We start from the raw sequence: 26,144 nt of genomic DNA, 5'->3' as shown, positions 1-26,144 counted from the left end.
ACTTTTGCAATCATCCTTTTATTCTGCTCTCTTTCTGGCTTAAGTCACACAAAATTAACAAAGACATTTAAAGTTATCAATAAAATCCACAACAATGTAGCAAATATGAGCAGTTGAACAAACATCTGTTGTACAAGCAGAATTCAAATTATTTTATAATGGTTTGTAGTTTATTTAACTTTGAATTGATGTTCTAAGTAACTGGTATATTATTGCATAAATGTGATAGTAACTTTTCAAATTAATGAGTTGTTTTTATTAAAGTGTTATGTTTAACACAAAATAATACATGTATTGTTGTTTGCTTTATGTTAATTAAGTGCTCTTGCTGAGGCATAGGAAAAATAAAGCTGGAGCTGGAAAAAACACCTGTTAGTGACATCAGCATCATCTACTCACCTGCTAGTGACATCAGCATCATCTACACACCTGCTAGTGACATCGGCATCATCTACACACCTGCTAGTGACATCAACATCATCTACACACCTGCTAGTGACATCAACATCATCTACACACCTGCTAGTGACATCAACATCATCTACACACCTGCTAGTGACATCAGCATCATCTACACACCTGCTAGTGACATCAGCACCATCTACACACCTGCTAGTGACATCAACATCATCTACACACCTGCTAGTGACATCAACATCATCTACACACCTGTTAGTGACATCAGCACCATCTACTCACCTGCTAGTGACATCAGCATCATCTACACACCTGCTAGTGACATCAACATCATCTACACAGTTGTTAGTGACATCAACATCATCTACACACCTGTTAGTGACATCAGCACCATCTACTCACCTGTTAGTGACATCAGCACCATCTACTCACCTGCTAGTGACATCAGCATTATCTACTCACCTGCTAGTGACATCAGCACCATCTACTCACCTGCTAGTGACATCAGCATCATCTACACACCTGCTAGTGACATCAGCACCATCTACTCACCTGCTAGTGACATCAGTATAATCTACACACCTGCTAGTGACATCAGCACCATCTACTCACCTGCTAGTGACATCAGCACCATCTACTCACATGCTAGTGACATCAGCATCATCTACACACCTGCTAGTGACATCAGCACCATCTACTCACATGCTATGGCATCAGCATCATCACACACCTGCTAGTGACATCAGCATCATCTACACACCTGCTAGTGACATCAGCATCATCTACACACCTGCTAGTGACATCAGCACCATCTACTCACATGCTAGTGACATCAGCATCATCTACACACCTGCCAGTGACATCAGCATCATCTACACACCTGCCAGTGACATCAGCATCATCTACACACCTGCTAGTGACATCAACATCATCTACACACCTGCTAGTGACATCAACATCATCTACACACCTGCTAGTGACATCAGCATCATCTACACACCTGTTAGTGACATCAGCACCATCTACACACCTGCTAGTGACATCAACATCATCTATACACCTGTTAGTGACATCAGCACCATCTACTCACCTGCTAGTGACATCAGCATCATCTACACACCTGTTAGTGACATCAGCACCATCTACTCACCTGCTAGTGACATCAGCACCATCTACACACCTGCTAGTGACATCAACATCATCTACACACCTGTTAGTGACATCAGCACCATCTACTCACCTGTTAGTGACATCAGCATCATCTACACACCTGCTAGTGACATCAGCATCATCTACTCCCCTGCTAGTGACATCAGCACCATCTACTCACCTGCTAGTGACATCAGCATTATCTACTCACCTGCTAGTGACATCAGCACCATCTACTCACCTGCTAGTGACATCAGCATCATCTACACACCTGCTAGTGACATCAACATCATCTACTCACCTGTTAGTGACATCAGCATCATCTACACACCTGCTAGTGACATCAGCATCATCTACACACCTGCTAGTGACATCAACATCATCTACACACCTGCTAGTGACATCAACATCATCTACACACCTGCTAGTGACATCAGCATCATCTACACACCTGTTAGTGACATCAGCACCATCTACTCACCTGTTAGTGACATCAGCATCATCTACACACCTGCTAGTGACATCAGCACCATCTACTCACATGCTAGTGACATCAGCATCATCTACACACCTGCTAGTGACATCAGCATCATCTACACATCTGTTAGTGACATCAGCATCATCTACACACCTGCTAGTGACATCAACATCATCTACACACCTGCTAGTGACATCAGCACCATCTACTCACCTGCTAGTGACATCAGCATCATCTACACACCTGCTAGTGACATCAGCATCATCTACACATCTGTTAGTGACATCAGCATCATCTACACACCTGCTAGTGACATCAACATCATCTACTCACCTGCTAGTGACATCAGCACCATCTACTCACCTGCTAGTGACATCAGCATCATCTACACACCTGCTAGTGACATCAGCATAATCTACACACCTGCTAGTGACATCAGCACCATCTACTCACCTGCTAGTGACATCAGCACCATCTACTCACCTGCTAGTGACATCAGCATCATCTACACACCTGCTAGTGACATCAGCATCATCTACACATCTGTTAGTGACATCAGCATCATCTACACACCTGCTAGTGACATCAACATCATCTACTCACCTGCTAGTGACATCAGCACCATCTACTCACCTGCTAGTGACATCAGCATCATCTACACACCTGCTAGTGACATCAGCATCATCTACACACCTGCTAGTGACATCAGCATCATCTACACACCTGCTAGTGACATCAGCACCATCTACTCACATGCTATGGCATCAGCATCATCACACACCTGCTAGTGACATCAGCATCATCTACACACCTGCTAGTGACATCAGCATCATCTACACACCTGCTAGTGACATCAGCACCATCTACTCACATGCTAGTGACATCAGCATCATCTACACACCTGCCAGTGACATCAGCATCATCTACACACCTGCCAGTGACATCAGCATCATCTACACACCTGCTAGTGACATCAACATCATCTACACACCTGCTAGTGACATCAACATCATCTACACACCTGCTAGTGACATCAGCATCATCTACACACCTGTTAGTGACATCAGCACCATCTACTCACCTGTTAGTGACATCAGCATCATCTACACACCTGCTAGTGACATCAGCATCATCTACTCCCCTGCTAGTGACATCAGCACCATCTACTCACCTGCTAGTGACATCAGCATTATCTACTCACCTGCTAGTGACATCAGCACCATCTACTCACCTGTTAGTGACATCAGCATCATCTACTCCCCTGCTAGTGACATCAGCACCATCTACTCACCTGTTAGTGACATCAGCATCATCTACACACCTGCTAGTGACATCAGCATCATCTACACACCTGCTAGTGACATCAACATCATCTACACACCTGCTAGTGACATCAACATCATCTACACACCTGCTAGTGACATCAGCATCATCTACACACCTGTTAGTGACATCAGCACCATCTACTCACCTGTTAGTGACATCAGCATCATCTACACACCTGCTAGTGACATCAACATCATCTACACACCTGCTAGTGACATCAGCATCATCTACACACCTGCTAGTGACATCAACATCATCTACACACCTGCTAGTTACATCAGCATCATCTACACACCTGTTAGTGACATCAGCACCATCTACTCACCTGCTAGTGACATCAGCACAATCTACACACCTGCTAGTGACATCAGCATCATCTACACACCTGCTAGTGACATCAGTACCATCTACTCACATGCTAGTGACATCAGCATCATCTACACACCTGCTAGTGACATCAGCATCATCTACACATCTGTTAGTGACATCAGCATCATCTTCACACCTGCTAGTGACATCAACATCATCTACACACCTGCTAGTGACATCAGCACCATCTACACACCTGCTAGTGACATCAGCACCATCTACACACCTGCTAGTGACATCAGCACCATCTACACACTTGCTAGTGACATCAGCACCATCTACTCACCTGCTAGTGACATCAGCATCATCTACACACCTGCTAGTGACATCAGCATCATCTACACACCTGCTAGTGACAGCATGCTCCTCTTCACCTGCTAGTAACTTGTCTGATTTGTGATAAGCAAATTTTGCTATCTTCTAGTAAGTTTAAGCTTTTGTAACCTTCTCAGCCAGGGTTTTAACCAACATTATACATATAATCTTTCACATACTTCTCAGTGTGCTTTTTTTTTTTTTTTTTTTGCTGAATTTAATGCTTAGATTGTAGGGGAAAAATTTAAGTCAGAAATGTTTTATAAAAATATAACTCTTTCACATCAGCAATCACCAACCCCTCCTGACATATCTTTCCAGTTTGGGGTAGATAACAATATTTATATATATATATATATATAGAGAGAGAGAGAGAGAGAGAGAGAGAGAGAGAGAGAATTCTTTGATAAATAGAAATATCTTCTTGACACTAACTTTTGATTAATTTAATGTGTCCTTGCTGAATAAAAGTAAGAATATCTTTTTAAAAATGTTTTAGAGCTGTTTTTTAACATTCATATTTATCAGAAATGTTTCTTTGGCAAAAAGTAGCATATTATAATGATTTCTGGAGGATCATATGACGCTAAAAACTGAAGTAATGATGCTGAAAAATCAGCTTTGATAATAGCAATCAACTGACCCTTCACAAAAAACCAACCTCCTTAAAAACTGTTGCTATGTCTGACACGCCATGCTGCTCTCACAGTACACACCTTGTTCTCACACAGCGAAAAAACATTGTGGACCAAAGAGGAAACTGACAACACACAGACAGAAGAAGACAGAGAAGGTCACTTCTGGTATGAAACAAGTGTTCAGCTTTTAAATTTGGCCCCTTTTTTTTCAGAAATTCAAACAATAAATATTGTTTTGTGCTGTTTTAATGTGTTACAGATCACTGTAGTGCCTCAGTTCAAGCAGCACACATGAACCGATTGATTCATATTTAATTGAAGCACAAAATAAAAGATGTCACGTCTTTATACAAAATTTTCAAGTTTAAGTCCACCGAAGTTAATCTACTCCCCTATCTACTGTATTTTCTGCACCATAAGGCGCAGTCTCAAAACTGAGTTTAGTTGAATTTTAATCTACTATTGAACAATACACTCACATTATTTTTTAATCAATCTTCTTCCACAGATCCATCAAAGTCCTCATCTTCTGTGTCTGAGTTGAACAGCTTTCTTCATCTAACATGCCGGGTTCCCTCTCATCATGGTTGATCACTGCCAGTGTACGTATTACATCCCTGTGTCAGCGGGAAATGGTCTGACAGTCAGGTAAACGGAGCGCTTACCAAAGTCACACAACATTGTTTCAGATTTTGGAACTCAGTGTAAACATAAAGCACACCGCATTATCAGGTGCACGCCCGATTTTTGAGAAAATTAAAGGCTCTTAGATGCACATTATAGTGCAGAAAATATGGTACTATATTGTCAGGCAAGATGGCAGTATTGGCGTTATGATGACTCACTGTGAACGTTCAATGACATTTTAACATGTATTCACAAAGAAAACATCTCATGTTTCACTTCTGTTAAATGTGATGAAATAATCTTTTGTGTGAAATATGAACAGCTATGCCAATCTTTCTCCTTTTGTTTTCCTGTTTCTCCAGCCTCGCGTGGAGACTTCAGAAGATACCAGACCTCACAAAGATTTCAGAAAGCTGCTAAATAATCCTTATATTGTAATCATTGTCCTAAAAGGTAAGTTTTCAGGCTGATTTAAGGTGTGCTCCTATGTTTTCTGCTTGTACTCCTATGTATTTATGATACAAATGTAAATGACTGTAAATGAACATAAAAAAATGTTGCATGCCTTTCTCATAAGCGCTCGCCTGTTAGCAATGCTAATTTTATTTAACAATGTTATTACTGAGATCATTAAAGTAATTGTGACGAGTGGGGTGGGGCCGAGAGCCTTGGGAACGGAGCGAGGCCGGTGGAGTGATTGGGAAATGAGTAGAGATGGGGATCGAAAACCGGTTCCATTTTAGAACCGGTGTTTTTAAACTTTTAATTACAGTTTCTGTACCTGAACTGTTGTATTTATTTATGATATTGCTTATTGATTTGTTTGTTCCTTTCTTATTACTGACTGTTTACTTGTCTTTAACACTTTAATATTTGAAATTTATATTAATCTAGTTGTTTTTGCTATGGTATTTTTTTAAAGCACAGGCAAAATTCCTCTTGCAGTGTTTTGTAGGCTGCTGATATTTCCTCATGTTATTCAGCTGCAACAGAATGCTTTGTAAAAAGACAGAATACATGTTTGACATCTAAACGTTTGACTTAATTTTTTTTAAAAATTGGAATTTTCTATCTATATTTTGTGTTTGTGCGTGACAGTCGTCTGCGAGGGGCTGGCGCGATGTTTTCTCTTTATTTTATTATTAAAGCTTTGTTTGATTGTCCGCCGGTTCCCACCTCCTCCATCCTGAGATTGTGAAGTTTTTATGCCGTTACAGTAATATTGTGACTTTATTAAACAATCCTCTATGAAAATACAGTTTCACAGTGTTATCAATGTACTTTAGGGAGGAACTTGTCAGCAAATCTACTTCACAGCACATCAGTGAAAGCAGTTAACAGTTACAGACGGGTGTTGGATCAGGGTCAGATCTGAATTCTGCAGGTAGGTAGATCTCCAGGAACAGGATTATACAGCCCTGTTATATTGGTAATGTATGATGGATTTTGTTTTTATTGCAGGTTTCCTGGGATGACCGTTGGCCTGGACAGATGCACAGTACACCACACTGACTTCTTTGCATGGACAGCTGACTACTACTATTATGTTCTGTGAAGGTACTATTATAGCAAACCTGAGCACCTGTGACAGTGGAAATGTTGTAATGAATAGTCACACATGCATATTTATAAACTGAAAGTCACAGATAAATTTTTTTAGTACTAACAATGTATGTTTTTTTTGTACTAATTCTCTCCAGCAAACACAACAGTTATACCATTTCATATTTTGAGGTGCACAAACCCTATTTTACAAATAAGAGAAAAGTATAGACCCTTTGCATGTGACGTCACCCTCTACTCACGCGAATTGTGAACGCCATGACGGACGGCAGAAGAGCTTTGCTGTAGGACGGACCGCAAGCCAAAAGAGTACGAGTTCGTGTTCGTTAGTGTAATAAAATGTTTTTTTTTTTTTTTTTTTACTTGTAAGCACAGTGCAGTGATAATGGTCAAACTGTGTATTTACAATGTTAAAGTGGCTGACAACAATAAATATTCTTATTAGGAATAAAACTGCATCGTTTTTTAACTGTGCAGAGCGGTAACGTTAGCTGAATAGTTAGGCCTACTACGCTACTGTAATTTTAATATCGGTCATTGTGGTGGTACTTGGACAGCCAAATATTTTCTGAGGTGGTACTTAGTATAAAACGTTATAGATCAACTGCATTAGAAAGTTGCATTGGCACACCCAGTGAACAACGGTAACTTAAGTGGGTAGCCACGAACAACCAGGTCCTTTAAAAACAGGTTACGTTAAGTTACAAAGAACTGGTGAGCATCCAGACTTTTAAAAGCTTTGACCTCATCACCAGTGTATGGGGATAACCCGTTTACCACATAGTGGTACAGATTGTGTGGAATGAAGTCGGGTAGACTCGGCGATTTAATGAGGTCCGTGAAAACAGAGGAAAAAGGTAAGGATCGGTATCCAATCCCACGATCTCCAAGTTCTCCAAATACCGTTCTTTGTGAGCACCTACCAGATGCCCTACCTCGACCGATAACGGCACGACAGCTTGCTCAATAGAAGAAACCATAAAGTTTAGTGTTATTTTATTTTAAACTGATTGAAACTTCCCGCTCGTCCACTACTATTTAGCTTGTGCTTCCGGTGATTCTGCCGTCCGTCATGGCGTCGTCACGTGGTCGTAGTCACGTGTTTGCAAAAGGGTCTATACAAGTGCTCAGATTAGCCCCTTTCACACTGAGATTCTAGATAATACACGGGTAATGTGTCCTGGCAATTGTTCCCGGATAATTAGATTTTGGTTCATTCACACTGCCAGTGATTTTCCGGAATCGGTGTGTGCGTTCACACACAGACCATAAAGATCCAGTAAAGACACATGACATTACGATGTGTTTTGTTTCTCTTAAGCTGGTGAACGATGTCAGCTTCAGAACGGATAATGAGGAACTAACTGATCTCTGTGTTACTACAGTTTGTGAGAGAGAAAGAAACAAATACAAGCTTGCAACTCCAAAAACATTTTCTTGATGATTTATTGAAATATTCTCTACAAATACAAATTCCAATGTCACAAGTGCTAAATTTTGTTATAATAAGGTACAAAGTGTCTCTATTGTACAGTAGATGTACTGTATGCAAATATAACAGGGATATTAACATTAACTTTGTCTAATTGTGGCCTACATGATCAAACCTGACCTGATTAGGTCACATCCCTGATATTACAAACAACTCAAGTTTTGATTGCAAATGAAAATTCCACTATGTACTTCTGTCTTCTTTATAAATCATCATCTCACTTATATGTCTTTTATTTTGTGGAACACAAAAGCAAAGAGTGACAGCCTCAGTCACCATTATTTTTTTATATGTGTTTATATATAGATATATATATATATATATATATATATATATATATATATATATATATATATATATATATATATATATAATATTTTTAGAAAAGCAATGATAGTGAACTGTGACTGAGGCTGTCAGTTTTTTTAAGGTTCTGTCTTGCATCTTTTATGACCCACTGAAAGTAAGTCAAACACATTTGGTCATTTTTTTTTTTTTTTAATTCAATGAATAAAGCTTTTAATTTGTCACTTGACACAACTTATATTAGCCTATAGTATACTTTATACCTATTTGTGTGTAAAAGCATTTTCTTGACTTATAAGGTTTGTGCTCTACACATGTATTTGTAACTGTGTATAAACTGTATTGTATAAATAATAAAGTAATTGTGTCTGAATGTGATGTGTTTAATAAAGTTTTACTTATACAGGATAATTTATTTAGTAGTAATTATGTGAGATTTTTAAAACAATCAGAAAATGTTAATAGTAAAGTAGATTTACCCAAATGAAATCAAGGTCGTTTCAACCTTAGGTAAGCAAACCAATTAGATTTGAACTGGCTCTGAAGCCCCGATCAAATGATTCGTGGAACTCGCTCAGAAGCCCCGATCAAATGATTCGCGAAACGTGCTTTGGAGTCCCGATCTGAATCAAATGTTTTGAACTGGCTCCGAAGCCCCGATCAAATGATTCGCGAAACGTGCTTCGGAGTCCCGATCTGAATCAAATGTTTTGAACTCGCTCCGAAGCCCCGATCAAATGATTCGCGAAACGTGCTTCGGAGTCCCGATCTGAATCAAATGTTTTGAACTGGCTCCGAAGCCCCGATCAAATGATTCGCGAAACGCGTCGGAGTCCCGATCTGAATCAAATTTTTTGCTAACTCGCTCCGAAGCCCCGATCAAATGATTCGCGAAATGCGATTCGCAGTCCCGATCTGAATCAAATGTTTTTCGAACTCGCTCCGAAGCCCCGATCAAATGATCCGCGAAACGTACTTCGGAGTCCCGATCTGAATAAAATGTTTTGGATCCGCCTTCAAGTCGCCAAACCCGTGTGACCCTTAAATTCCTTTTGGTGCCGCCCAGAATCAGCTCCGCAGGTGGCGCCGTCAAACAGCGGATCCTGAGCGGCGTGCATCAGTCGAAAATTTCTCTGCTGGTACACGGTTCCGCTGAACCCTCTTTTCAGTAAGTATATTGCTACATTCACAGAATTGTTTTTTAAATAATCTTGTATATTAATGATAGTAAGGCGTTGTTTGATATTAGGACAACTTTAACGTTCACCAGTGGATAATGGTTTAGCGCTAGCTTCTAGCTAGCTGTGCATTATTAAGTTTGCATTTTTGTAATTTTTTGTCTCGTGTTTGTGTGTGTCTGCCTCCTTATAATAAAATAAGCTTCAGCATTTTAATGATTGAGTTAGTTCAGACAATATGCCGCCTGTTTGTATCTGCTAATGTTTTTTTTTTCTTTATCTGCTTATGTTAGCTACCATCGCTAGATCGCTAACACGTGACCAACTGAACAGAACGCAAAGAATTATGGGTATGTTTGGCCAGTTAACATGGTGTGCATAGCAGGCTAGTGTTCTGGCATGAACATAATGAAAAATTTGCGTGAAAAACACAATATAATCCTACAAAATGCAGCAGGCTAAAGAAAACAGCGGGCTAAAGAAAACATTGTCGGACCATACTAGTACTCGACCGCGACAGCGATGATCATGTAAACGATGATCGAAATTATTATTATTATTATTTTTTTATTTTTTTTGATTGGTTATGGCAGCACGTTGGGCGGCGCCCTGATCTCTGATTGGTTAGCTTTCCGATTGATGCCACAAAAGATGTAAGACGACAGATAATCATGGCCTCAAAGTCACATAGTGATGGCTGGCTTCCCTTTGAGAAGAACAATGAAAATACAGTTCAGAGTAAGCTGTGCAGCGCCAAGCTGTCACACAAATCTACAACAAATACAATGCGCTATCATCTAAAATGTGTACATAAAATATTTGGTGATAACAGAGCGGCAACTCAGACGAGCACTGAATCACTTGCCGTCAGACTTAAATGCAACGCAGGCAGAACCGAGAAGACGACAAAGCTATTCGCTGAAATGGTGGTGAAAGATTTGCTGCCCATTAGTTTCAGGGACAGAGAAGGTTTACTTGTCCAGTGGTGCCTGGCTGTTCCTGCAACATCTGTTCAAGCGGAGCGAATTTATTCCGCTAAATGTGAACAGGCTGCGCACTCGGCTCTTATCTGAGCACGTAGACCGACTTTTCTTTTTGAATAGACATTTTGAATGTTTCACCGGTCGTGGTAAATATAATATCCATTTTTAAAAATAATATTATTATTTCAGTTTTGAGTTTTAGCCATAGTTAAAATATCTAGGCTATTTGCTCTCTGTTTTATACCTTATAATAGTTGTTTGGTTAAACTTGGTGAACTTTTTTCTTTATCTTTTAAAAACTATGTTTCACCGCTGGATCAAAATATTCTGCTAAGGTTATACTGGAAGACAATGTTTTGTTAAAAAATGCAGTTGAATAAAGTAGCAAAAAAAAAAAAAAAAAAAAGAAAAGTATCTTTGTGGGTTAATTTTTAAATCACAGACAAATAATGAAATGGTCTTTATAAAATAAAAATGCACTGGATATATTTGTAGCCTAATTACATTAAACATATTCATAGAGATAACGAAATCAAAATTATTTGTTTGTCATAGTTTTTTTCTATATTTTAAATCTTATTCAATTATTTAGCAATAATCAGTGATTTCCATGCTGTTAAATAATATTTTGGTTGATCAGAATGTGTAAATTGAATACAAAATATTAATTAAATATTAGAATACATAAAAAAAATAACGATACTGACACTAATCTTAATTTATTGTACTTTCGTGTTTGTAAAGCGCAATCCGAGTTACACTTTCGATCAAGTTCACATCTGCATCGGCGAATTTTATTCAGATAAAAGTTGCAAGAGTTATTCTACATCTGATTAATTAACATGAACAATTATGCTGAAATTCGTTTCATGCTCACATAAGCAATGCCCGATAATGATATTGCTCTTAAATGTTTTATTTTTCTATTATTATTGTTATTATTGATGTTATAATAATGTAGCCAAGCTTTTTTTCCCGTCATATTTGTGGGCATAATGCAATTCATATGGCTTCGAAAACGCGCAGGTGGTTCATGGAAAATAAAACTTTACTTAAAAATAAAACGTAATTACACCTATTACACTTAATAGCGTAGATGAAAATATAGCACAAATCTGCCATACATTTATGATGAGAACTTTATAGGAATCTATAGTAAAATCCGTCTTTGCCCATCTTTCAGCGCGCTGTCATGAAAACGCATGAGCGGGAGCTCGCGCGCTCTCTCTCTCTCTCTCTCTCTCAGTCTAACGCATAAATTATCATCCTTTTGTGCTGATACAAGTTGTAATGTTACGTCTGATATGTATCTCAGTTATCTGATTTATCATAGGATGTGTCATAGAATTAGCTTCCATTTATTAGTACACTCTTCACCTCAGACAGATATTTCTTGCTCCTTTATTAATAATTGAGTGAGTGAGTGAAGTGACAGCCAAGTATGGTGACCCATACTCAGAGTTTGTGCTCTGCATTTAACCCATCCGAAATGCACACACACAGAGCAGTGAACACACACACACACACACACTGTGAGCACACACCCGGAGCAGTGGGCATCATTTATGCTGCGGCGCCCGGGGAGCAGTTGGGGGTTCGATGCCTTGCTCAAGGGCACCTAAGTCGTGGTATTGAAGGTGGAGAGAGAACTGCACATGCACTCCCCCCACCCACAATTCCGTCGGGCCCGAGACTAGAACTCACAACCCTTCGATTGGGAGTCCAACCCTCTAACCATTAGGCCACGACTAACATTGCTTGATCATAATCATAATCTAACCTGTCCTTATCATGTGTTCATGTTTTCATAGACCGATTTACATGTCAGATTTTTATTTTAATTTTACATTTTTTTCATTTTCATAACAATCTTCAGATTTCTTCATTATATAGATTATGACCATGCCCCGCCCAATAGAGATCGCTAAGACTTGACCAACTGGGCGGCAACGTCATCAGAACGCAAAGAACTATGGGTATGTTTGGCCAGTTAACATGGTCTGGCATAGCAGGCTAGTGTTCTGGCATGAAAATAATGAAAAATTTGCGTGAAAAACAGAATATAATCCTACAAAATGCAGCGGGCTAAAGAAAACATTGTCGGACCATACCGCCTAAAACTAAATCCTAATGCAAAGATGAGATATGATGTGAAAATAAAGAGAATCAAAGGACTCGATCCTTACGAGCAGAGCGACTGGTCAAGGTAACACACTCCAGCCCAAAAGAAGGGCATGTGAAAAGGCTGTGTTGTGGTGCTTTTGCAGACAGCCTGAAGAGCTTGATGACATGTTTGCTTGCGATAATCAGAACTGTCCTATACAGTGGTTCCATTTAGACTGCGTGGGACTCAGCAGCACCAGCCAGAGAAGAGTCATGTGTCTGTGACTTATCACCCACAACCTACCTCATACATTTTCAGTTTCTCAACATTTCTCTGGACTCTTTATAAATGTAAATGTTTTAATCTAAATGTATTTACATGTTAAATATGTAAAGAAACTGAAATTAAGTTGGTTGTTAGTACTGTAATAAATGTGGGGGAGTATTCATTTTGATTGGCTTTGATCTTGCCTACGTGAACTTTACACAGCGCATTCTTTCATATTGATGGAAGGAGAGACTGATTGGACTCACCTGGAGTAGAGGTAATTTAAGAGACAATGTGAAGAGGAAAGGGGGCGATGGCAGGAGTTTTGGCTTTTGCGTTCGAGGGAAAAACGGGGGACGCTTTTTGGGTTGCTCGAGACCATTAGGGTTTGTCCGGCAACGAAGATAGCGAGTTAGATCGTATTTGTTGGGTTTAGTAAGATAGTGGGGGGATTTTAGGAACGCAAGCTTTTTGGTTAATGGATGCTTCTGAGAAACAGCGCTGTTGGAAAAGGATGTATCAGTATTACTTACGCTGTGAATCTTAAACGAGTCTGTGCTGCGTTTAAAGAACTTACCAGTACCTTTATTGGACTCTAAAATAATTTGTGCTGTGCGACGAGGATTCCTCAGGCCTTGTGATTCATAAGAAGACCTGCTGTACAGAGGGGACTTGTCAGCACTATCGTCGTTAGATTTTCACTGTCGTGACTGCTTGAACTGGGATAAAATACAGGAGTGTACGTGCTGTTTTTGAGGACGCCGACTTGGCAGGGCTGATCCCTTTCCGTAGACCCCAGGGTGGGGTCTTGATTCCAGGAAACGGGGAAGTGTTTTATACTTTAATTTTTTTGTTGTATGTATGTGTGAGAATGTATGTTGTAGTTGTGAGTTTTTAAATGTTCTACGAACAACTCTGTGCTTACCGAGCTGGGGGAAGCGCTGTATTTTCACTGTGTAATATGATTAGTGTTTGATCACGAATTGATTGTGCTGTGTGACCACTAGAGTGCAGTGCAGTGCCGTGTTGGAGTGTCACTGGTGTATTGCCGTTTGCTCTAGCAAAGACGTACAGAGTTAATGTTTGTTGAATTTAATATGTTTATTTAAATCGTGTTTCTTTTCTAATAATTAATATATATTTGTTACCTGTGAAGAACTGGTGGTATGACATACCTGTGGTCCTCCATATAGGTCTGGTAACCCCCCCCCCCCCCCCCATAAATAAAGAAAAAAAAGGAGCGGTTTATTACAGTACTATTTAAGTTATGTAATTGGGTTAGCAACCAAAGAACACTTATTTCGCACAATTCTTCCTTAATACAGATAAAGGAGGCAGAATTTCATTCAATCTTTGTGTATTTTATTTACAGACATGGCTAAAATAAAATACATGTGAGAAGAGCCATTACAAAATCTTTTGGAAAACAAAAAAAAAACATTTATATATTAGATGTGAGCATGGTGTATAATTCTAACATGACGCCTTCACAACAATACTTGGACACATATTGGTCAAAGCACAGCACCAGGCACGTGCACAGGTAGGGCTCAACCTGTGCAGAGCACATGCCCTTTTTGCCCTTACACTCCGAAGTGCCCTTTTTTTGGTGGTGTTTTTTAAAAAAATTTTATCAATGCTATTGGTCACCCTTTACATCTGTCTGTCTGTTTTAAAAATATTTAGCAAATGAAAGTTCTTAAAACGAGCTTGTGTAAATCTTATTCGATCTTCAAGCTGTCAGTAAGCTGATAACTCCGCCCCCTCTATATTCATTGAATCAACTGAAGTTCCACATCAGCCGCACTGTAGACAACAGCTGAGCTGAACAAAGTTTTGCGAAGGGTAAATAAATATCTTGTTGTTTGAATAAGTACTACTAAACACTATGTCTATAAAGGCTCATATTTTATTTATTTGATGTCTGACTGACTGACTGAGACATGTGGGGTGTCGCCTGAGAGAGGGGGCTAGCATTTGTCATCTAGTCATAGCCAATACATAGCCAACACTTAAATGGCCTGTGCATACAGTAGCATTTAATCTTTTATAAAATGCGATTTTGGCCAAATGCATTTTACCACAGGAAAAACCGAGCGCTCCGTCTATATAGCTACAAAAACTAGTTTGTAACCTGTAGATTAAAGTGTAATGTGATCCCGGCAGCGGCAGGCACCGTCGCCGTTTCAATAACGGACAAAAAAAAAAAAATCACATTTGCACACATTCGCTGGTCAAAAACTATATATTGATAAGTAATACAACAACATATAATTTGTTTTTACCATCGGAAAATCATAACAGGTGCGCCCCCGCGCTGTTTCGTACTGGAACTTACACAAAGCGACGAGTGATCCTCGTCACCTAGATAACATTTATAAAATATATTTCTAAGAAATTTCTTCTTTGATTTATGATTGCTGATACACTTAATTTATTAACATTTAGGCTAATCATGTTTTGGTATACTCTCCGTTTGTCCTCACATGTATAAAATGTAGTAAAACATGGTAGGCGGATACATGTTGGATATGTTATAGTTACGGTATGGCTATAGTTTCTTATAATCTGGAATTGAGTTGGACATAATTAAATTATATTTCAAAAAAGTTTGTCAAAAATACTTGACTCATTGCTCACCTTCCCCTCTTCTCAATGTCATTCATAATCATGTAAACCAAATAATACAAATTAGCTTATAAAACCAAACAGAATAGCTAAAAAAGAGAATTTATATATATATTTTTTTTTTTCTTTGCAAAGTTCATAAAGTGCATAAAGTTCAATAAAAAAAGATTTTGGTTTCTGTTTGGTGTTATAAGCTAATTTGTATTATTTGTTTAACATGTTTATGTATGAGTCAAGTATTTTTTTTCGCTATAAATGCAATTTAAAAAAAGAGGGAGTACACAAGAGCTGTTGTAATTAGGTTTAAAGAAGCCCTTAAAACCCTGTTTATCTATATTATCTAATTATCTACTATTATTATTATGGTTGTTATTAATCGTGAATAAATCTAAAGCTTTTGACACTATTATTTTGTGTTAATGAATTTGTCATGAAGATGTGACCATTTCTTCCTGTTATGCAGGCTTACTAAATAATCTTGATATAAAAAAAGGGAGGGGGGTGCCCTTTTTCAGTTTCAGCACATGCCCCTCAAAAGGTCTGTGCACGGCCCTGCACAGCACACAACCACAATTTTATCCAGCAAAGTCTTCATCTCAGTCTCATGACCGGTGTTCTGTCGATTTGTCCTACCTCGTCAGATTTTCCTACGGTAGCGCAAAATTTTAGCTATATCTATCGATATATCCTATCTGCGTTCGCGTCAGTTCGTTTAAATATGGGCTTTAGCATATCTGGGCAGATAATCAAAGATCTTTCGTCTCCGTCTCAACGTATGTTTGATGCTGACGTCATATTCAGTGGTCGTTCAGCATCATCTCAGAACACTGCGCGCTCAACAGAAGTGGCTGGCTTCCGTTTTATTTTAGACTTGCTTCAAGGCATATCTTCAAAGACTGGACAACCATCGTCGTCTTCATGGGCAAATGCAAGTTTTCTAATAGATTTACTGATAGCGCTGTTTCTCACACATGCAAAGAGAGAGAGAGCGAGAGTCTTACCACGCTGAATCGACACGCTATATGTAAACTATTCTTTGTTGTCTTCTCCTGTCAAAATAACGGAGTTCATTTAGAATTATTCATATTCATTTTCGAACAAGCAGAAGACATACCGGTTTCTCTGGTAGTGGGTGGAGCTAATGTGCAAATGGCAATTTCATTGGCTGGCGCTGATTTAGTACCGTCCTTGTTTTGATTTCAGCAAATCAGTTTGACCGAACGCTGACAACGTGATTAATATTCATGAACCCAGCAGCTCATCAATTCATAGTGCATTGTATATACATTAGTATGATAGTAGAATTAGTAGTAGTATTATCTTTTAATAATAATTAATTTGATCTATTACTATTTTGTTACAGAAACCCTCAATGACCAAAAATATCTTAAGCATCACCACCAGTCTTAAGTTCAGTTAAAATGACAAATATGCATTCATTACGCCTAAAAGTAAATTTTTACGTAAGGGCATTGTGCTAGAAATATTACTATTATTTAGTAAAATGTATGTGATAATGCTACTACTGTTGAAAAAAATTAAAAAACGTTATTTTTTGAAGAAATAAATCACAGTATTTCTTCCATGTTTTAATTTTAATAGCAAATCCCCTTTATTTACCAAAAATAAAATGTTTAAATTTCATAAATTAAAAGACAAATTAAATTTGGGTGAAACTTGTTTACTGTTTTTCATAATTATATAACTTGTAGAAAAACTTTAAACACAATAAGTATAAAGAATGGCATTGGTTTTATTTTTAGTGTAAAAAGTAAAAAGTAAAAAAAAATTTAATTAGCATATTTTTGTGTTTTGCTTTGGTACCGAAATTGGTACAGAGAACCGTGGATTTTCATGGCTATCGGTACCGAATATTGAAATTTTGGTACCGTGTCAACACTAACAGGAAGCCTTATTGTTCGGTGTGTAAAAAAAACATCAATGTCAACTGGATGGGAGCTAACGCACTTAGGTCGCATATAAAATCCACTAAACATAAAAATGGAATGCGTGCTCGGAGAGAGCAGTTAATTCTACCAATCTCAGCTGTCTGCGCGGCTGCACCTCCACCACCACTGCCGCAAATTCGTGGCGCAGTTTTTGAATCCGCAACAGTTCATAGAATCCGCAACAGTTCATAGAAGATGCCCGTTTGTAATGCATCAACTTTCAATTAATGCCAGCCAGTGTGCTGGAACTATACATTCTCTCCATTGCAAATTTTATGTAGTTTTTTTTATTTTATTTACTAAGTTTTATTTACGAAGTTATTTACTCTAAATCTATTCTTTTTTGTATGTTATATATGTCAAAATCTGTGTAAATAATAGAAAGGTCGCTGATTAACACTTGCAATTCAGTGTCGTGATGGTTTAAAAAAAATTTCTGAAGGTAGTAAAAAAGGTAATAAAAAAAGTAGTAAATTTAACTTAAGGATTGCTGTATATACCCTGAGTAACTTTGTCGAAGATTCTTATTAGGCAATGGTATAGGCTATTTAGAGTGCCAAGAGCATCATCAGATTGTCCTACCACTATAAAATAAACACGTAGGATGATTTTACAGCGCAAAATACCTCATTAACCACCATTTTTTTCAACCACTTACCAATCGTTTGTTGGACTACTGCAGTCCATGCTTTGTCTGCTACTACCAACCTACTTACCTGCCTGCTGCCTGCCTTGCTCTGCTTACCTGCCCTGTTTATCTATCGGCTGGAATCCCGTCTCATCCACCTCAAAAAAAGTACAATTTAAGTTTCTCTGTGTTGGATAGCTTGTCAAAGAAGCTAAGCAATACGTCCCAGCTAAGAGTGGTCCGCCAATACAGTAGATGATGCTGATGTCACTAGCAGGTGTGTAGATGATGCTGATGTCACTAGCAGGTGAGTATATGATGCTGATGTCACTAGCAGGTGTGTAGATGATGCTGATGTCACTAGAAGGTGTGTAGATGATGCTGATGTCACTAGCAGGTGTGTATATGATGCTGATGTCACTAGCAGGTGAGTAGATGATGCTGATGTCACTAGCAGGTGTGTAGATGATGCTGATGTCACTAGCAGGTGAGGAGGAGCATGATGTCACTAGCAGGTGTGTATATGATGCTGATGTCACTAGCAGGTGAGTAGATGATGCTGATGTCACTGGCAGGTGTGTAGATGATGCTGATGCCACTACCAGGTGAGGAGGAGCATGATGTCACTAGCAGGTGTGTAGATGATGCTGATGTCACTAGCAGGTGAGTAGATGATGCTGATGTCACTAGCAGGTGAGTAGATGATGCTGATGCCACTGTCAGGTGAGTAGATGATGCCGATGTCACTAGCAGGTCTGTAGATGATGCCGATGTCACTAGCAGGTGTGAAGATGATGATGATGTCACTAGCAGGTGTGAAGATGATGCTGATGTCACTAGCAGGTGAGTAGATAATGCTGATGTCACTGGCAGGTGAGTAGATAATGCTGATGTCACTGGCAGGTGTGCAGATTATGCTGATGTCACTAGCATGTGTGTAGATGATGCTGATGTCACTAGCAGGTGAGTAGATGATGCTGATGTCAGTAGCAGGTCTGTAGACGATGCTGATGTCACTGGCAGGTGTGTAGACGATGCTGATGTCACTGGCAGGTGTGTAGACAACACTGATGTCACTAGCAGGTGAGGAGGAGCATGATGTCACTAGCAGGTGAGGAGGAGCATGATGTCACTGGCAGGTGTGTAGATGATGCTGATGCCACTAGACTATAGAACTACATTCACTATAGAACAGGAACATCATTTGTTGGTAAATTTATCTTGCCTATTTTCTTCCTAACAAAAAATGAATGTATATGCCAAAGTAGAATTCAACAACTTTAGCCGTGATCTCTGTGATCAGCTCATCATCTCTCCATACCCTCTCCACATGGAAGTCACCTCATGTACTTGTCACAAGATCACACCAGGTTAACTAAGCCAGTAACCATCAGCTGACCGTTGAATGCCAATTGTGTGTTTCTTTCTCAGTTTTGCATGGTCCCCAATAAACCTAAACGTGGGATGTCTCTCCGATTTCTTTCACGTCAGGGCACTTAACCTCTACCAGGCCACAGGGAGGTTCTTCATTTGGGTCCACCACTTTGACATCTGCACCAAGTTGTGGAGCATCAGGGTGGATGATGAGACCAGATGGAAGAACGTTAACGTCAAAGGTCTCCTCGTAGCGGTGAAGAACCTCTGGCTAAAGTTTTAATCCTCTACACATCGCTCTCTAGAGACCCCCACAGATGTTTACACACACTGTTTAATGCAAGATATAAATACATTTAACCTGCAATTACAAATGCATAATGTTTTGATGTTTTAATCCCAAAATGTTGAATACTGATATTTGCAATGATAAAAGAAAGTGCTTTAAGAGGTGAAATTAAAAACACCAATATCTAGACAATCGTGAATTGTAACATCACTTCCTTTAATGTTTTTACTATACAGTTAATATGGAATTTTTTTTAAATGTTACATTTTTGAAAATTAGTATTACATGTTTAATTGAAATGCTTATACAAAGTAAATATGTAGTTAACTTTTAAAGTACATCTACATTTCTTGCTTTCATACATGGTCATATGAAAAATTTACTGGAAAACATTTAAAATTAAAATTTTAAACAAAAGCACTATATGAACATTCTGAGTGATTTTATTACACTAATATGCAATCAGACATCCCAATTCCAGTTTTGGTAAAGTCATTAAGTGTCATGTCATTTAGATGAATTAGAATTTAATTTAGGGTCCTGATATATCCTGAACACTGCACAGAGGTTAAAATGACCATTGCTACATAAATAAAATAAAAATTGAAACATCCTATTTTGTTAAAATTTTCCCTTACTAAATTATACCGTTACTGATGATATGGACTGTGGGATTACTAACAGGCTATTAAAAAAATCGCTGTCTCTAAACCTCTTTTCTCTTTATTAAAACTTGATCTAGTTGCCTACATGATAATAATATGCTTTGCAAATCCGCTCAAAAGATCTGATCTCAAATGATTTGCCAAAATGCGATTCGGAGTCCCGATCTGAATCAAATGTTTTGCGAACTCGCTACAAAGCCCCGATCAAATGATTCGCGAAACGAGATCGGAGTCCCAATCTGAATCAAATGTTTTGCGAACTCCAAAGCCCCGATCAAATGATTCGCGAAACACGATTTGGAGTCCTGATATGAATCAAATGTTTTGCGAACTTGCTCCAAAGCCCCGATCAAATGATTCGCGAAACGCGATTTGGAGTCCCGATCTGAATCAAATGTTTTGTGAACTCGCTACAAAGCCCCGATCAAATGATTCGCGAAACGAGATCGGAGTCCCAATCTGAATCAAATGTTTTGCGAACTCCAAAGCCCCGATCAAATGATTCGCGAAACACGATTTGGAGTCCTGATATAAATCAAATGTTTTGCGAACTTGCTCCAAAGCCCCGATCAAATGATTCGCGAAACGCGATTTGGAGTCCCGATCTGAATCAAATGTTTTGTGAACTCGCTACAAAGCCCCGATCAAATGATTTGCGAAACGAGATCGGAGTCCCAATCTGAATCAAATGTTTTGCGAATTCCGAAGCCCCGATCAAATGATTCGTGAAAAGCGCTTCAAGTACCCGATCTAAATCAAATGTTTTGCGAACTCGCTCTGAAGCTCCGATCAAATGATTCGCGAAACGCACTTCGGAGTCCCGATCTGAATCAAATGGTTTGCAAATCCGCTCCGAAATGTGCATCAGCAGGAGACTAGGTGGATTTGCCTTCAAGTCGCTAAACCTGCATGACTGTCAAATTCGTTTTGGTGCTGCCCAGAGCAACAGCTCCGCCGTCAATTGCGCATTAGTCGAGAATTTCTTTGCTGGGACACGGTTGCGCTGAACCCTCTTTTGATTAAGTATTGATATATTGCGACATTCACAGCATTGGTTTTCAAATCATCTTGTATATTAATGAGTTTAAGATGTTGTTTGATATTAGGACAACTTTAACATGTTCACTCGTGGATAATGGTTTAGCACTAGCTTCTAGCTAGCTCTGCATTATTAAGTTTGCATTTGTGTCATTTTGTTCTCGTGTGTGTGTGTGTGTGTGTGTGTGTGTGTGTATCTGCCTCTTTATACTGAAAATTAAGCTTCAGCATTTTAATCACTGTTTGAGTTAGTTCAGAGGCCGCCTGTTTGAATATCAAAAAGTGCGGGCTTATATGCTAATGTTAGCTACCGTCAATAGAGATCGCTAACACATGTGACCAACTGGGCAGCAACGTCGTCAGAACACAAAGAATTCTGGGTATGTTTGGCCAGTTAACATGGTCTGGCATAGCAGGCTAGTGTTCTGGCATGAAAATAATGAAAAATGTGCGTGAAAAACAGAATATACTCCTACAGAATGCAGCGGGCTAAAGAAAACATTGTCGGACCATAACGCCTAAAACTAAATCCTAATGCAAAGATGAGATATGACGAGAAAATAAAGAAAATCAAAGGACTCCATATTTACGAGCAGAGCGACTGGTCAAGGTAACACACTCCAGCCCAGAAGAAGGGCATGTGAAAAGGCTGTGTTGTGCTTTTGCAGACAGCCTGAAGAGCTTGATGACATGTTTGCTTGCGATAATCAGAACTGTCCTATACAATGGTTCCATTTAGACTGCGTGGGACTCAGCAGCACCAGCCAGAGAAGAGTCATGTGTCTGTGACTTATCACCCACAACCTACCTCATACATTTTCAGTTTCTCATCATTTCTCTGGACTCTTTATATATGTAAATGTTTTAATCTAAATGTATTTACATGTTAAATATGTAAAGAAAATGAAATTAAGTTGGTTGTTACTACTATTTAAGTTATGTAATTGGCTTTGCAACCAAAAAACACTGATTTCGCTCAATTCTTCCTTAATACAGATAAAGGAGGCAGAATTTCATTCAATCTTTGTGTATTTTATTTACAGACATGGCAAAAAAAAAATACATGTGAGAAGACACCTATTGGTCAAAGCACAGCACACAACCACAATTTTATCCAGCAAAGTCTTTAGCTCAGTCTCATGACCGGTGTTCTGTCGATTTGTCCTACCTCTTCAGATTTTCCTACAGTAGCGCAAAATTTTAGCTATATCTATCGATATATCCTACCTCATCGAAAAATACTACTGCTTCGCTCCTGTGACTATACGTAAAGTAACTTTATCGAAGATTCTTATTAGGCAATGGTATAGGCTATTTACAGTGCCAAGAACATCATCAGATTGTCCAACCACTATAAAATAAACACGTAGGATGATTTTACAGCGCAAAATACCTCATTAACCACCATTTTTTTCAACCACTTACCAATAGTTTGTTGGACTACTGGAGTCCATGCTTTGTCTGCTACTACCAACCTACTTACCTGCCTGCTGCCTGCCTTGCTCTGCTTACCTGCCCTGTTTATCTATCGGCTGGAATCCCGTCTCATCCACCTCAAAAAAGGTACAATTTAAGTTTCTCTGTGTTGGATAGCTTGTCAAAGAAGCTAAGCAATGCGTCCCAGCTAAGAGTGGTCCGCCAATACAGTAGATGATGCTGATGTCACTAGCAGGTGTGTAGATGATGCTGATGCCACTAGCAGGTGAGGAAGAGCATGATGTCACTAGCAGGTGTGTAGATGATGCTGATGTCACTAGCAGGTGTGTAGATGATGCTGATGTCACTAGCATGTGTGTAGATGATGCTGATGTTACTGGCAGGTGTGTAGATGATGCTGATGCCACTAGCAGGTGAGGAAGAGCATGATGTCACTAGCAGGTGTGTAGACGATGCTGATGTCACTAGCAGCTGTGTAGATGATGCTGTTTTCACTAGCAGGTGAGTAGACGATGCTGATGTCACTAGCAGGTGTGTAGATGATGCTGATGTCATTAGCAGGTGTGTAGATGATGCTGATGCCACTAGCAGGTGAGGAGGAGCATGATTTCACTAGCAGGTGTGTAGATGATGCTGATGCCACTAGCAGGTGAGGAGGAGCATGATTTCACTAGCAGGTGTGTAGACGATGCTGATGTCACTAGCAGGTGTGTAGACGATGCTGATGTCACTAGCAGGTGTGTAGACGATGCTGATGTCACTAGCAGGTGTGTAGACGATGCTGATGTCACTAGCAGGTGTGTAGACGATGCTGATGTCACTAGCAGGTGTGTAGACGATGCTGATGTCACTAGCAGGTGTGTAGATGATGCTGATGTCATTAGCAAGTGTGTAGATGATGCTGATGTCATTAGCAGGTGAGGAGGAGCATGATGTCACTAGCAGGTGTGTAGATGATGCTGATGTCACTAGCAGGTGAGGAGGAGCACGATGTCACTAGCAGGTGTGTAGACGATGCTGATGTCACTAGCAGGTGTGTAGATGATGCTGATGTCATTAGCAGGTGTGTAGATGATGCTGATGCCACTAGCAGGTGAGGAGGAGCATGATGTCACTAGCAGGTGTGTAGATGATGCTTATGTCACTAGCAGGTGAGGAGGAGCATGATGTCACTAGCAGGTGTGTAGACGATGCTGATGTCACTAGCAGGTGAGGAAGAGCATGATGTCACTAGCAGGTCTGTAGACGATGCTGATGTCACTAGCAGGTGTGTAGACGATGCTGATGTCACTAGCAGGTGTGTAGATGATGCTGATGTCATTAGCAGGTGTGTAGGTGATGCTGATGTCATTAGCAGGTGTGTAGATGATGCTGATGCCACTAGCAGGTGAGGAGGAGCATGATTTCACTAGCAGGTGTGTAGATGATGATGATGCCACTAGCAGGTGAGGAGGAGCATGATGTCACTAGCAGGTGTGTAGACGATGCTGATGTCACTAGCAGGTGTGTAGACGATGCTGATGTCACTAGCAGGTGTGTAGGCGATGCTGATGTCATTAGCAGGTGTGTAGATGATGCTGATGTCACTAGCAGGTGAGGAGGAGCATGATGTCACTAGCAGGTGTGTAGACGATGCTGATGTCACTAGCAGGTGTGTAGGCGATGCTGATGTCATTAGCAGGTGTGTAGATGATGCTGATGTCACTAGCAGGTGAGGAAGAGCATGATGTCACTAGCAGGTGAGGAGGAGCATGATTTCACTAGCAGGTGTGTAGATGATGATGATGCCACTAGCAGGTGAGGAGGAGCATGATGTCACTAGCAGGTGTGTAGACGATGCTGATGTCACTAGCAGGTGTGTAGACGATGCTGATGTTACTAGCAGGTGAGTAGACGATGCTGATGTCACTAGCAGGTGAGTAGACGATGCTGATGTCACTAGCAGGTGTGTAGATGATGCTGATGTTACTAGCAGGTGAGCAGACGATGCTGATGTCACTAGCAGGTGAGTAGACGATGCTGATGTCACTAGCAGGTGTGTAGATGATGCTGATGCCACTAGCAGGTGAGGAAGAGCATGATGTCACTAGCAGGTGTGTAGATGATGCTGATGTCACTAGCAGGTGTGTAGATGATGCTGATGTCACTAGCAGGTGTGTAGATGATGCTGATGCCACTAGCAGGTGTGTAGATGATGCTGATGTCACTAGCAGGTGTGTAGATGATGATGATGCCACTAGCAGGTGTGTAGACGATGCTGATGCCACTAGCAGGTGTGTAGACGATGCTGATGTCACTAGCAGGTGTGTAGATGATGCTGATGTCACTAGCAGGTGAGTAGACGATGCTGATGTCACTAGCAGGTGTGTAGATGATGCTGATGTCATTAGCAGGTGTGTAGATGATGCTGATGTCACTAGCAGGTGAGGAGGAGCATGATGTCACTAGCAGGTGTGTAGACGATGCTGATGTCACTAGCAGGTGAGGAGGAGCATGATGTCACTAGCAGGTGTGTAGATGATGCTGATGTCACTGGCAGGTGTGTAGATGATGCTGATGTTACTGGCAGGTGTGAAGATGATGCTGATGCCACTAGCAGGTGAGGAAGAGCATGATGTCACTAGCAGGTGAGGAGGAGCATGATGTCACTGGCAGGTGAGTTGATGATGCTGATGTCACTAGCAGGTGTGTAGATGATGCTGATGTCACTAGCAGGTGTGTAGACGATGCTGATGTCACTAGCACGTGTGAAGATGATGCTGATGTCATTAGCAGGTGAGGAGGAGCATGATGTCACTAGTAGGTGTGTAGATGATGCTGATGTCACTAGCAGGTGAGGAAGAGCATGATGTCACTAGCAGGTGTGTAGATGATGCTGATGTCACTAGCAGGTGTGTAGATGATGCCGATGTCACTAGCAGGTG

General features: G+C 40.0%; 2 protein-coding genes across 6 annotated transcripts in view; both read left to right on the top strand.

Moving 5' to 3' along the window:
* The window catches only part of LOC127966862 (peroxisomal multifunctional enzyme type 2-like), a 228,952-nt gene that overhangs the window by 182,304 nt on the left and 20,504 nt on the right, over window positions 1-26,144 (top strand). Inside the window, exon 1 of one of the 5 annotated variants that reach the window (XM_052568185.1) lies at window positions 23,207-23,346. The exons of the other annotated variants lie outside the window; for them this stretch is intronic. Within the exon in view, the coding sequence (XP_052424145.1) occupies window positions 23,236-23,346 (111 nt within the window). The 5' untranslated portion in view covers window positions 23,207-23,235. Of the gene's footprint in view, window positions 1-23,206; window positions 23,347-26,144 lie in introns of those variants that run through there. 5 annotated transcript variants of the gene reach the window in all.
* The window catches only part of LOC127966859 (uncharacterized), a 207,328-nt gene that overhangs the window by 170,836 nt on the left and 10,348 nt on the right, over window positions 1-26,144 (top strand). The window lies entirely within an intron of this gene.

Source organism: Carassius gibelio, chromosome B10, assembly GCF_023724105.1.
Source record: "Carassius gibelio isolate Cgi1373 ecotype wild population from Czech Republic chromosome B10, carGib1.2-hapl.c, whole genome shotgun sequence".
In the NCBI taxonomy this organism is placed as follows: Eukaryota; Metazoa; Chordata; class Actinopteri; order Cypriniformes; family Cyprinidae; genus Carassius; species Carassius gibelio.
Note: the sequence above shows the minus strand (reverse complement) of the source record. Positions and strands in the feature narration are given on the sequence as shown.